The 12,947-nt window shown below is 35.6% G+C and overlaps 1 protein-coding gene across 1 annotated transcript; it reads left to right on the forward strand.

The window, feature by feature from the left end:
* The first annotated feature begins 2,453 nt into the window (after positions 1-2,453).
* On the forward strand, positions 2,454-12,565 carry LOC145822295 (uncharacterized). Its single transcript, XM_082918942.1, has 4 exons — positions 2,454-2,778; positions 3,091-3,230; positions 3,318-3,659; positions 12,149-12,565. The coding sequence occupies exons 1-4, from the start codon at positions 2,454-2,456 to the stop codon at positions 12,563-12,565; spliced, it is 1,224 nt and encodes a 407-aa protein (XP_082775068.1).
* Positions 12,566-12,947: the final 382 nt, after the last annotated feature.

Here is a 12,947-nt window from a genome sequence, read left to right on the forward strand (position 1 = left end):
CTTTCTTTTTCTCTTCATTCCATTTAGTCCAACGTGCCTCTCAATTCCAATGATGCATAATGAGATGAGGGTTCCTACACTTACATGCAAACAAACATGTGGCAAAGTTGCCATCAAAAATCTGCTATATATATATATATATATATTTTTGTGTGAGTTGCTTAAAATTGATATACTAAAATTTTTAACTAAGGTATTTAGTAAGAATAATTATCATGTTGAATCCTAATTAAAATAATTTATAAACAATAAATATTGAATACCCACAAAATTATTATTTTTAATAATGTCTTTGTTAGTGATTGAATTGGGTTAATTTAAAACTAACTTTTACACTATTATATATTTTAGGTAGACTCTGAATAAAATTAATTAATTAATTAATTTATTTATTCATTTTCTTTTAAGAATAATTAAATGTGAATTTTCACATATCGAGATTCATTGAGAATGGAAACGAAAAAAATTTCGAATGTGATGTTGAGGAAATCTCTTCGGATGAGAATGAAGATGAAGAAGCCCCTGAAGGAGAGGAAGAGAAAATGAATAAAGAGGAAACTAAGAATGGAATTCCCAAAGTCAGTATTCCACCAGCTCTCCTGAAGAAAATTCGAGAACCATGGAAGAAGTGTTTGATTGCTAGACTCCTGGGGAAAACCATAGGATACCGGTTATTTATGGCAAAATGACCAAAATATGGGCGTTACAAGCTGACTTTAAAGCATTGGATATTGGCAATGGTTTCTTTATTGTGAAGTTTGATATGGCTGATGATTATAACATGGTTTTCACTGGGGGACCATGGGTTGTCATGGATCACTATGTAATTAACAATGAGGAAATGACAACAAGACTTCAAGTCAGATGAAGTAGAGGAGGATACCACAGCGATTTGGGTGCGATTCCCTAATCTACCGATTGAATATTACAATGATAAGGTCCTCTACCACATTGCCAAAGTACTTGGAGTCCCTTTAAAGATCGATATTAACACAGCAATGGCAGCGAGAGGAAAATATGCAAGAGTTTGCATAGAAATGGATTTCAGAAAACCACTGATTCCTCATTTTTCTATAGGTAACCACATTTATGGAATTGAATACGAACATTTGCACTCATTGTGTTTTTTCTGTGGTAGGTTTGGGCATCAGAGAGAAGCATGCGGTGACAGAGTTATGCCAGTGCCGGAGAGAGCAGAATAACCATTGAACAGTAATGGCCACTAGATGGTTAAAGCTCACGATACCAACAGGCCAAGCCCAATGGAAGAGGAAATGATAGACCCAAACTCAGGGAACTATGGACCTTAGATAATGGTTTAGAATCAAAGAATGAGACATAGAGGCCCAATGGGTACTAAGTCACAAGCGGTCCAAAAGAGCAATAGGTTTGACATGTTAAGAGAAGAATAAGGAAAAGAAGTAACTAAAGCCCATTCTGGTAATGAGAAAGATAAGGGTAAAGTCCATGAAAATATGGGCTCAAGTAATAAGACTAAAATAATAGAAAAAAGAAAAATAAGTACTAGCACTGACATGGCTAAAGAACAGAAAGGAGAGGTAGCCAGTCTGGGGAAGGAAGAAGTATCTGACATACGGATACGAGATCAAAAAACAGAAATGGGGAAAGGTGAAACATATAATCCACAGAGAACCACCAAACAACCAGCTGTTACTTCTCACTAGTCCATTATTCAACCAGCCAACTCAAGAAACAAGTTGTTAAGCACAAGGACCAAGGTGGAAAATTCAAAACCCAAATCCAGAGTTCCACCAGATAAAAATGGAGGAGGAATGAGAGAACCACCTGACAGAGGTGCACAAACTCGAACAGAACAAAGTATTGGTGAACTTGTCCCCAGGGAAAGAAGTATTTCACCTCGTCACCTCCAAATGGTGGAACAAGGAAGTAAGCTGAGGATAATGCCATGGAAGCAAATAGATGCGAGACAAGACAGGTACTACATTTCAATGACACCACTCAAGACAATGGAAGAGAACTACAAAGCAATAATGAGATATCTGGGAATTGACAGTCAGGACCTCTTACCTGATCAAGAAATTTCATCCATGGATTTGCTCATTTGGAATTGTAGGGGGGCAGGAAATAAAAGATTCAAAAGGAATCTGAGGGAATTAGTCCAAATCCACAAACCAAAATTGATGGTACTTATGGAGACTAAAGTTGAATTCAAATCGATGGGGATGTTTTTCAATGTTATGGGTTTTACAGCCTCAAGCCATGTGGATCCTATAGGTAGGAGTGGAGGTATTTGGATGCTCTGGAACCCTAATGTTGTTAATGTACGGGTGCTAGAAGCTAGCTTGTAGTAGATTACAACTACTATTTCGAGGCAAGATTGCCCTGACTGGCTACTATCAATTGTCTATGCTAGTCCAAGTAGAGCCAAGAGAGATGATCTTTGGGACCAGTTGGAGGCTATTGCCCAACACATGTTAGTTGCTGGGAATTTTAATGATTTTATTACTCCTAATGACAAGAGAAGTTTCCATGGAAGTCACCAACAGACCTTAAGCCAAGACCAGAGGAGAAGTAGAAAGTTTAATGAGAGAATTGACAATTGCGAGCTGATGGATTTGGGATGCACAGGACCAAGGCTGACCTGGTCTAACAATAGGAAATGTTGGGCTAACACTATGGTAAGATTCGATAGGGCTATGTGCAACACTGAATGGAGAACTACCTTTCCAGATGGAGCTGTAAGGAACCACTCTCGCACCTATTCAGACCATTCACCTATGATGGTGCTCACTCAAGGTAAGTCCTTATTTATTTCCAATTGTAAACCCTTTAAATTTTTGGCTGCTTGGATCACTCATAAGGATTTTAAGAATGTGGTGGATGTGAGTTGGAGTAAGAATAACACTTCCATATATAATAAGTTACAAACACTTGGTCATGAGGCTAGTGTTTGGAATAAGGAGGTGTTTGGTAATATTTTTCGAAGGAAGATGTGGTTATTGGGAAGAATTGAAGGCATACAAAAATCTCAAGCCATTAATTATTCCCATAACCTCCACAACCTTGAGCTGGATTTAGTTGACCAATATAATAAAGTCTAATATCAAGAGGAGCTCTTGTGGTTCCAAAAAGCTAAAACTAATTGGATTACTCAGGGAGAGAAGAATTCTAAGTATTTCCACCTTACTACCCTGAATAAAAAGAGGAGAAGGAGAATTGAGATGCTTAAAGATGAGAATGGTTCTTGGGTTGACTAGACTGATCAACTCAAAAGCCTCATCACTTCATATTTTGTTAAACTATTCAGTGTTTCTGACACTGTCTCTCTTGAACAGTGGAATAATTTGGTAAGATGTAAAATTAACCATGAGGACAACTTGGATCTCATTAGAAATTTATCTGATGAGGAGATTTGGAGGGCTACGAAAAACATCAATGCCTTTAAGGCCCCAGGGAATGATGAGTTTAAAGCCTTATTTTATCATACCTACTGGGACATTATTGGGCTTGATGTTTATGATTTTGTGAAAAATTGTTTTTCTAAAAAGCGAATTCCTCCTGAGGTCAATAAAAATTTGATTGCTCTAATTCCAAAAACTGAAAACCCTGAGAGCATCAAGCATTTTAGACCTATAAGCCTTTGTAGTGTATCCTATAAAATTATCTCCAAGATTATTGTGAGTAGAATTAGACCTTTTTTAAGTACAATTGTGAGACCTAACCAAATCAGTTTCATCCCTAGCTGTAACACTAGTGATAACCTTATTATTTCTTAAGAGATCATTCATTCATTGAATCATAAGAGAGGCAAGAAAGGAGCATGATTTTTAAAATTGATTTGGAAAAGGCGTATGACAATATTTCTTGGGATTTTTTAAAACGAACTTTAGAGGAATTTAAATTTGACAAAAAATCTGGTTGATCTTATTATGAGCTGTGTCACTAGTGTTAGTACTGCTATTATCTAGGATAGTGAGCCTCTGGAGGAGTTTAAACCTCAGAGAGGTTTGAGGCAGGGAGATCCTCTATCTCCTTACCTATTTGTTTTATGTATGGAGAGACTTTTTAATATGATTTGCTTCAAAGCTGATAACAAACATTGGAAAGGTATTGAGGCAAGTATAGGAGGTCCTAATATTACACATTTATTCTTTGCTGATGACCTCATGCTGTTTGGTCAAGCTACTCGTAGACACCCCATTTTTTGACAGCCTACAAGACTTGGGCGCTTTGACCTGGGCATTCGATGATGAAAGTTACATTGTGTATGATTCGAATTCTCAACAAAGGAATCCAAGGTTGAGTTCTAAAACAATCCTAAAACTTTCATGTTTACCTTGTTCTTACCTCAGAGGTCCATTTTTGTATATTGTGCCACCCTACATGGAGCCTGAAACAGAGGAACAAATGAACACATTGGGGCTCGGCCGTGCCTCATTGAGGGCCAGTCGTGGCTATTTGGGGCCGGCCATGCCTTGTGGGCGATAAACACTGTTCTGGGCGGGTGCCCACCAACTGTTTATTTTTGAAGATATTTTCAACCTATTTTGCTCAAATTCTATAAATACGAGGTCATATCTCTGTTTTGAAGGTTGAAAAATTTCCAAAGAGCTTATACGCTCACTTGAGAGCTCTTTCTTCCTTACCAAGCCATCTTTGAGCAAGCTTACCATCCTTGAGCTATATCTATACACCATACACACCATTAAACCTTAACCTTGGAGCCTTGGTGGAGCCTTGGTTGAGCCTTGAGAATCATAATTCAACCTTGAGAGTGTGCTAGGATTGAGTTTGATTTGCAAACAAAGCTTGTTCTCTTCAAGAGGTATAAGCTTGTCATGTTTGTTTTTTCTTTCATTTCAATCTATCTATATCTATTTCTTGTGTTCTCGTGCTTTTTGGATCCATTTCAAGTGTTGAAACTTGGGTTTGAATAGCTACCAAAGGTACAAAGGATTAACATCCTTTCTTGCACCTTACTTCATAGCTCACACCCTTGTTTTTTATACTCTTTTCTTTGACTTTTAAACTATTTTTCAGAGTTTAAAAAGGTCTAAAAAATATGGTTTGAAGTCTTAAAAGTGGAGGGGTTAGCCATGTCACGACCCGCTCCCCGTACCCAAGGGTTAAGCATCGTGATGGCCAGTAACTGAAGTTACCTACGGCCAATTCTTAAACAAACCAAATAACGCGAGCGGAAGTAATATTTAAATAAGAGTACCAAAATAATCATCGGAGTTTCTATTTTTATTACAGAATTATTGACCAAAAAGATCGATATTTACATAGAAAAATATCAATAAAAATACTGTGTATGTCTATTCCGCAGTCCCGCATCTAAGACTTTCCATAAGCTATTTCTAAATTGCATTGTTTCCTGAAAATTGGTAAACAACTATAAGCACATGGCATAGTGAGAAATATTATACCAAGAGTATAAGGGTACGAAATAACCATAGATAGTTATGTAGCCAAAACATTTACATAACTCAGTTTGGTAAATAAATCATTTAAGTACCAGAAACTGAAATATATAAATCATGTAAATATATCACCATAACCACGGTACAAAACAGAACAGAACAGAGCAGAGGTCACAGAAGTGACAGTCAGAACTGAGGTATGGATTCAAGAGGTGGCTTGTACGGATTCTGGAGGTGGCTCCCACGATAGTGTAGCATTTAGTTCCGCACAGCACTTTGGTTCGCACAGAACAGAAGTACGGATTCAAGAGGTGGCGCGTACGGATTCTAGAGGTGACTCCCACAATAGTGTAGCACGTAACTCCGCACAGCACTTTGGTCCGCACAGAATAGAGGTCAATGGATCCATGACAGACAAAGGACCACAAAGTGGTCAAACAGAGGCCAATAGTTATTTAAGTCCCCCAAGGTATGGGACTCCCGTGGTGGTACTTATAAAACATAATTGTATATAAGGTCATAGTCAAATATTCTTAAAATATAAATAGACATATCCATGAGTTTCCTTTTAAACAAATAGGGTTCAAAAGATAAACCACGTAACTGAAACCTTTATAAAATATAACTTTTATTAAAAACATAACTTGTATAAAACATATTTTGATAAGTTAAAATATACGTAAAATATATTTTGATAACTCAAGATATAATATAATTCACTTTAACTTTAATACCTTACTCTATTTTTCCATTATCAAAGACCCTTTCGACTTCTACCATTTTTTCCTTCTCTTCTCCCTTTTCTTCCTTTCCTCTTTCTTTTCCTTTCTTCTTTCTCCCTTTCCTACAGACTGATCCCTTCTGCTCTATTTATAGGAAAGTGACGCCACTAACAAGCCAACACGTGGCCAATCCGTATCTCCCGCGGATCTGCTTCTTAATTCACCTGATTTGCTTGTTATCAACTTAGATTTGTATTTATCTTAAATTTAGAATACTTATATTTTGACCCAATATTTTGATATAATTATATAAATTAATTAATTCTTGATTAAATTACACTTTATCATATATTAACATAAAATTAATTATTTATTTTACTACCACACTCATTATTATTATTATTATTATTATTATTATTATTATTATTATTATTTATATTTTGACCCCTAAACTTTTAATAATTATATTATTCTACAAAATTACGCATAACAATATATATTCTACAAAATTACGCATAATAATGTATAATAAATTATATATTTTCCGAACTGAGATCAAATAATATTAGTATAAATTCTACAGAATAATTAAAAATCTAGGTTGTTACAATCTTCCCTCCTTTTAAAATTCCGTCCTCGAAATTTGTCATATATAAGTTATTCGCTGCGCACTCTGATATATATATATATATATATGAGATGATTAATCTGATAGAAAATAGTACCTCAAAAAATTTTTTTACCAAAAATAACTCACTGTCTAGTTGTAAAAAATTATTTTGGCCAAAATAAGAAATAAAGAGCGACTTTAAAAAATTTTCACTCGTTTTGTTTACGATAAAAATAAATAAAAATGATAACACAATGACTGAATTATATTCAAGAATTAAAAAATTTGAGATAAACTTTTCATTGATGGGAAATAGTTTCAAAATTAGTATCTTTATAATTTGAACCCACTTTAAAAAACATCAAAATAAATTTTTTTTTTGAATACTGAACTGAAAATTATATGTATTTAATTATACTATAATTTTGGTGGGTGTTTGAGTCTGACATCCTTCTTTTCTTGTCCTTCTTTTACTATAGCAAATATAAATTATATCTAATATCCTTCACAAATTAGGCACACTAAAAAAAATTATTATATATATATAATCATATAAAATTATAATATAATTAAATCGACGAATAAAATATAATAATTTGGTACTAATTACCCGCTATCCCGCTTCTTAAATGTGCACGTGTCCTATGCTCCAATGATGATTTTTTTTTATTTTATAAACCATTGCTTTGATACCACTTATCACGACCCGCTCCCCGTATCCAAGGGTTAAGCATCGTGATGGCCAGTAACTGAAGTTACCTACGGCCAATTCTTAAACAAACCAAATAACGCGAGCGGAAGTAATATTTAAATAAGGGTACCAAAATAATAATCGGAGCTCGTATTTTTATTACAGAATTATTGACCAAAAAGATCGATATTTACATAGAAAAATATCAATAAAAATACTGTGTGTGTCTATTCCGCAGTCCCGCATCTAAGACTTTCCATAAGCTATTTCTGAATTACATTGTTTTCTAAAAATTGGTAAACAACTATAAGCACATGGCAAAGTGAGAAATATTATACCAAGAGTATAAGGGCACGAAATAATCATGGATAGTTATGTAGTCAAAACATTTACATAACTCAGTTTGGTAAATAAATCATTTAAGTACCAGAAAACTAAAATACATAAATTATGTAAATATATCACCATAACCACGGTACAAAACAGAACAGAACAGAACAGAGCAGAGGTCACAGAAGTGACAGTCAGAACAGAGGTACGGATTCAAGAGGTGGCTCGTACGGATTCTAGAGGTGGCTCCCACGATAGTGTAGCACTTAGTTTCGCACAGCACTTTTGTTCGCACAGAACAGAGGTACGGATTCAAGAGGTGGCTCGTACGGATTCTAGAGGTGGCTCCCACGATAGTATAGCACTTAGCTTCGCACAGCACTATGGTCCGCACAGAACAGAGGTCAATAGATCTATGACAGACAAAGGACCACAAAGTGGTCAAACAGAGGCCAATGGTTATTTAAGTCCCCAAGGCATGGGACTCCTATGGTGGTACTTATAAAACATAATTGTATATAAGGTCATAGTCAAATATTCTTAAAATATAAACAGACATATCCATGGGTTTCCTTTTAAGCAAATAGGGTTCAGAAGATAAACCACGTAACTAAAACCTTTATAAAATATAACTTTTATTAAAAACATAACTTGTATAAAACAGATTTTGATAAGTTAAAACATACATAAAATACATTTTGATAATTCAAGGTATAATATGACTCACTTTAACTTTAATATCTTACTCTTTCTTTTCATTATCAAAAATCCTTTCAACTTCCAATATTTTTCCCTTCTCTTCTCTCTTTTCTTTCTTTCTTCTTTCTTTTTCTTTTCTTCTTTCTCTCTTTCCTACAGACTGATCCCTTCTTCCCTATTTATAGGAAAGTAACGCCACTAACAAGCCAACACGTGGCCAATCCGTATCTCCCGCAGATCTGCTTCTTAATTCACCTGATTTGCTTGTTATCAACTTAGATTTGTATTTATCTTAAATTTAGAATATTTATATTTTGACCCAATATTTTGATATAATTGTATAAATTAATTAATTCTTAATTAAATTACACTTTATCATATACCAACATAAAATTAATTATTTATTTTACTACCTGAGAGGGTAATTTTTGGTGAAAATTGGGCCGAGCTGTGAGATGGACTTTGTGGCCCAAAGTACGAAGGATTAGGTAAAAAGGCCGTAATGTTACTCCGGCCCAAGAGAGATATAGTTACTCCGGCCCAAGAGAGGTAAAGTTACTTCGGCCCAAGATGATGTAAAGCTACTCCGGTCCGGAGGCAACTTGGAGTTAGTCCGGTCTCAGTGTTAATCCGGTCACGACGTATTATGGTTAGATCGGTCAGAACTTTGCTACACGGAAGCTCGGTCTAAACACACCATGATTTCTATATGAGAGAACCGAGATAAGTATGGGGTAACTGTGGAACCGAACTAAGGATAGTTCGGCCTATTCTGTGGCTCAGCATAGCCAGTTTTATTTCGGTCATGTCGTAGTTCGGCCATAGTGAAAACCATCCCACTTGGTTTAAGCAGTGGGGGGTGTTGAAGGATAAGCATTATCTTTCAGGAGTATGAATCCTAGGAGGACTCTGCATGGAGGAGTAGAATTCCTACTAGGATTGTGCCACACGAAACCTATAAAAGCTCACAAACATCACCTTGGAGGAGGTAACACACAACTTTGCTTTTTATACAGAGTTTTTGTCTATTTGTCAAGCTTACTGACTTAGGCATCGGAGAGGTTTCCGGCACACACCCGCCGGCTAGCTCACGTTTGTGTTTTCAGGTGATAAAGCGACGTCGTACGGAGGAGCGTGGACTTAGTCAACAGGATTATACGAGAAGGTGTATTTCTTTCCCGTACACTACCATACCTATTATTATTATTATTTTGACCCCTAAACTTTTAATAATTATATTATTCTACAAAATTACGCATAACAATATATATTCTACAAAATTACGCATAATAATGTATAATAAATTATATATTTTTCGAACTGAGATCAAATAATATTAGTATAAATTCTACAGAATAATTAAAACTCTGGGTTGTTACAAGCCATCTCTCCTTGTTATTGTTTAATAGTTTGGTGTCTTCTTGCTTTTACTTATCTTTTTGTGCTCTTTAATACACTTTTAGCTACTGTTTTTTTTTTTTTTTTTTTTTGGTGCTTTAGGGGCTATTTGGGTTTGTTTTATTCCATTTAACTAGTTTATGCTTTGAATACTTTTCTTGTTATATTGTACGTCCTCATGGCTTCGGTTGTTTAGGCCTTAGATACAGAGTCGTTTGAGTTGATAGCTTTCTTTATTTAGTTTCTATTTAAAGAGTCTCATTCTATCAATTGTGCATAATCATTTCGGTGCCCTTCCTCCTTTCTTCTTTTCTTTTGTTTGAGAGTTATTTGAAACGATTGATTGTTATTCAAGGCATGAGAAAGAGACCTATACTCAATGGCTTAATCTCTACAGAAGTTCATCGTCAAGGCGTAGTCCTTCTTTCATGTTTGAGATCACTTCTCGTTTGGCGTTTCTTCTAATTTAGTGGACTCAACTATCACTCCGGACAAATTGATTAAAGAATGGAAAGGAATAATAAAATTGGCTTAAAATCAATGAAACCAACATAATAAAGATGAGTAAAATTGCTTGGATGGACGTTATGCCGAGTCCATCGTGTCAAGAGTCATCACACATCGATTCATGAAGTTTTGATGAACCTTGAAGCGTGTTTACCTCTCTCTTTGAGCTCACTTCATGATAAGAGAGAGGGGTGGTTGTCTTTCATTGCATTAATTGATTTTTTGTCCAAATGTGTTCAAAATCATCAAGCCATCATCTTGTGCTTATTGATGATTTTGGAACCAAACTTGTTTTTCTCTTGAGCTTTCCCATGATAGAGAAGAGCAGAAAGGACAAACAAAGCTCAAAAAGGCTCTGTTTGTTATGTTTTCACCTCTGAGCACAGAAGTAGATTTCTGCCTGAAGTTAAGGCATGGTCGACCTAGTTTGGACCCGGCCAGGCCTCATTAGGGGCCAGGCGGCCTCCAATGTTTGGTAAGCAAAGTGTTTTTTTGCAAAAATAGAGGGTAGTGGCTGAAGGTGAAACAAGGCAGATTCCTAGGGAGTCAGACAGAGTTGCTTCTGAAAATCGTCACGTGCATGCGATCCTTGTGTATCTTTGTTTATATCAATGTTGTAAATTGATGTTCCCATACGGTTGTAATTATTATTATTATTTATTTGTAATTGTTATAGCTAGTTAACTTAGATAGCTAGTTTATTGCTCATTATTATCCTTGTTGTAATAAATTGGATAGCTAGTTTATTTCTTATTTGTTATTTGGATTTGTAATAATTAGTTTAATTCTGACACTTAGACATTTGGACCCTCTTGCATGAGGGCAAAATTATAATAAGTGTATATGTCTTCCAACCCTCATTTATTTCTCCATTTTATTTCTTCGCTTATGAAGGTAGCATAGAACATCATGTTTCCTTAGCATTTTCCATAATTTGTATCCACTTGTTTTGCATGCATAAAAGCTCAGTTCATTATTCTAACAGGCATTGTTATTGATTATTTCTTTGAAAATGTGCTTAGACCGCATGCTACCAAATTGATTCACATGCCATGTTAGTAGCCGAGCCTATTAATTGCATAATTGCATGTGTTGCATTAATTATATTGCATTAGTTAGAATCATGCATTTTTTTCTAACTCTTTTATCTTTTTGGCTCGCCTTAGAGTACTAGGTGAGCATTTAATTACTTTAGCACATTGCAAGCGTGTGATTGTTGCCATGTCATTAAACATGATTCCATGAGGCTAAGTGCTTAAGTGATATACATGTTCGAATGCCGGTGGATGAAAGTCTTTTTACTTAACTTGGAATAATTTGATTAAATGTCAATACAAGCTCGCTTTTTTAAGTGACACGTATTCAAAACACTTTTTCAAAACAAACATGAAATCAGTGCGTTCCAAATTTTTTGAATTGATCTATACTTGTGTGCAACACATAGTAAAGTAGCCTAACAACTAGAATAAGAGCATATAATGTAAATAAGAATCACATCATGATTAGTAGAGGCCGATCTTTGATCGGGCGAGTGGGGTGCTCAATTCATGACCTTTCCCTCTTGTACCCAAGTTCCTGAGCCGAGACACTTTGGTGATGATGGACACGTGGCCTTTGACATGAGTCTCGGGTTTCCTAAATTTTTCAAAAACATTTAGGTAGCGACTCTGAAATCTGGTAATGCAGTCCACTTTTGGCATTTTGATCCAAATTTGATTTTCTATAAGATTTGCCAGATTTAGACTCATTAGTGTTTATCTATTTCGTATTGCACTTGTGAAATCAGATTCAGAACCACGAGAATCCGAATTGTAAGGCTAATCATCTTCCAAAAGGAGCACGAAAAGCAAGCTACACTACCATGCTTATTTGTAGCACTGCCATGAGAGTGATAGAGGAATTTTGTAATATCTCTGGGCTAACAATGAATCTCAACAAGTCTAAACTCTATGTGTCTCCTAACATTAATAGGCGGAAAGCTAGAGATTTGAGCTTTATGTATGGTATCTCTCTAACCAATGATTTAGGGAAATACTTAGGTGTTCCCCTAATTTGTGGAATAGTTAATAGAAGACACTTCAATGATATCATAGAGAGAATGCAGAAGAGATTAGCCGGTTGGAAAACTAATGTCTTATCCATGGCTGGTAGAACAACAATGATAAAATCAGTTAGTGCTGCCATCCCATCTTATACCATGTAAACTATGCTAATCCCTAAGAAAGTTAGTAATAAGATTGATAAGTTGAATAGGGACTTCCTCTGGGGTGACACCTTGGACAAGAAAAAAGTCTATCTTGTTAACTAGAATATTGTGTGTAAAGTAAAAAAACAAGGGGGTCTGGGAATTAAAAAGGCCAGAGACCAAAGCTTAGCCTTGCTTACAAAGTTGGGCTGGAATCTGGTTAGCAATAAGGAAGGTATGTGGTGTGAGGTACTTAAAAATAAGTACTTAAAGAACACATCCCTTCAAGGGTGGAGCAAATGGAAGAAAGCATCTCATCTCTGAAGAAGGATAATGAGTACCAAAAGCACTCTCATGGAATGGGTGAAATGGAAAGTAAGTGATGGTGAGACTGTAAGGA

This window comes from Camellia sinensis, chromosome 1 (assembly GCF_055761805.1).
Source record: "Camellia sinensis isolate YWXY chromosome 1, ASM5576180v1, whole genome shotgun sequence".
Lineage (NCBI taxonomy): Eukaryota > Viridiplantae > Streptophyta > Magnoliopsida > Ericales > Theaceae > Camellia > Camellia sinensis.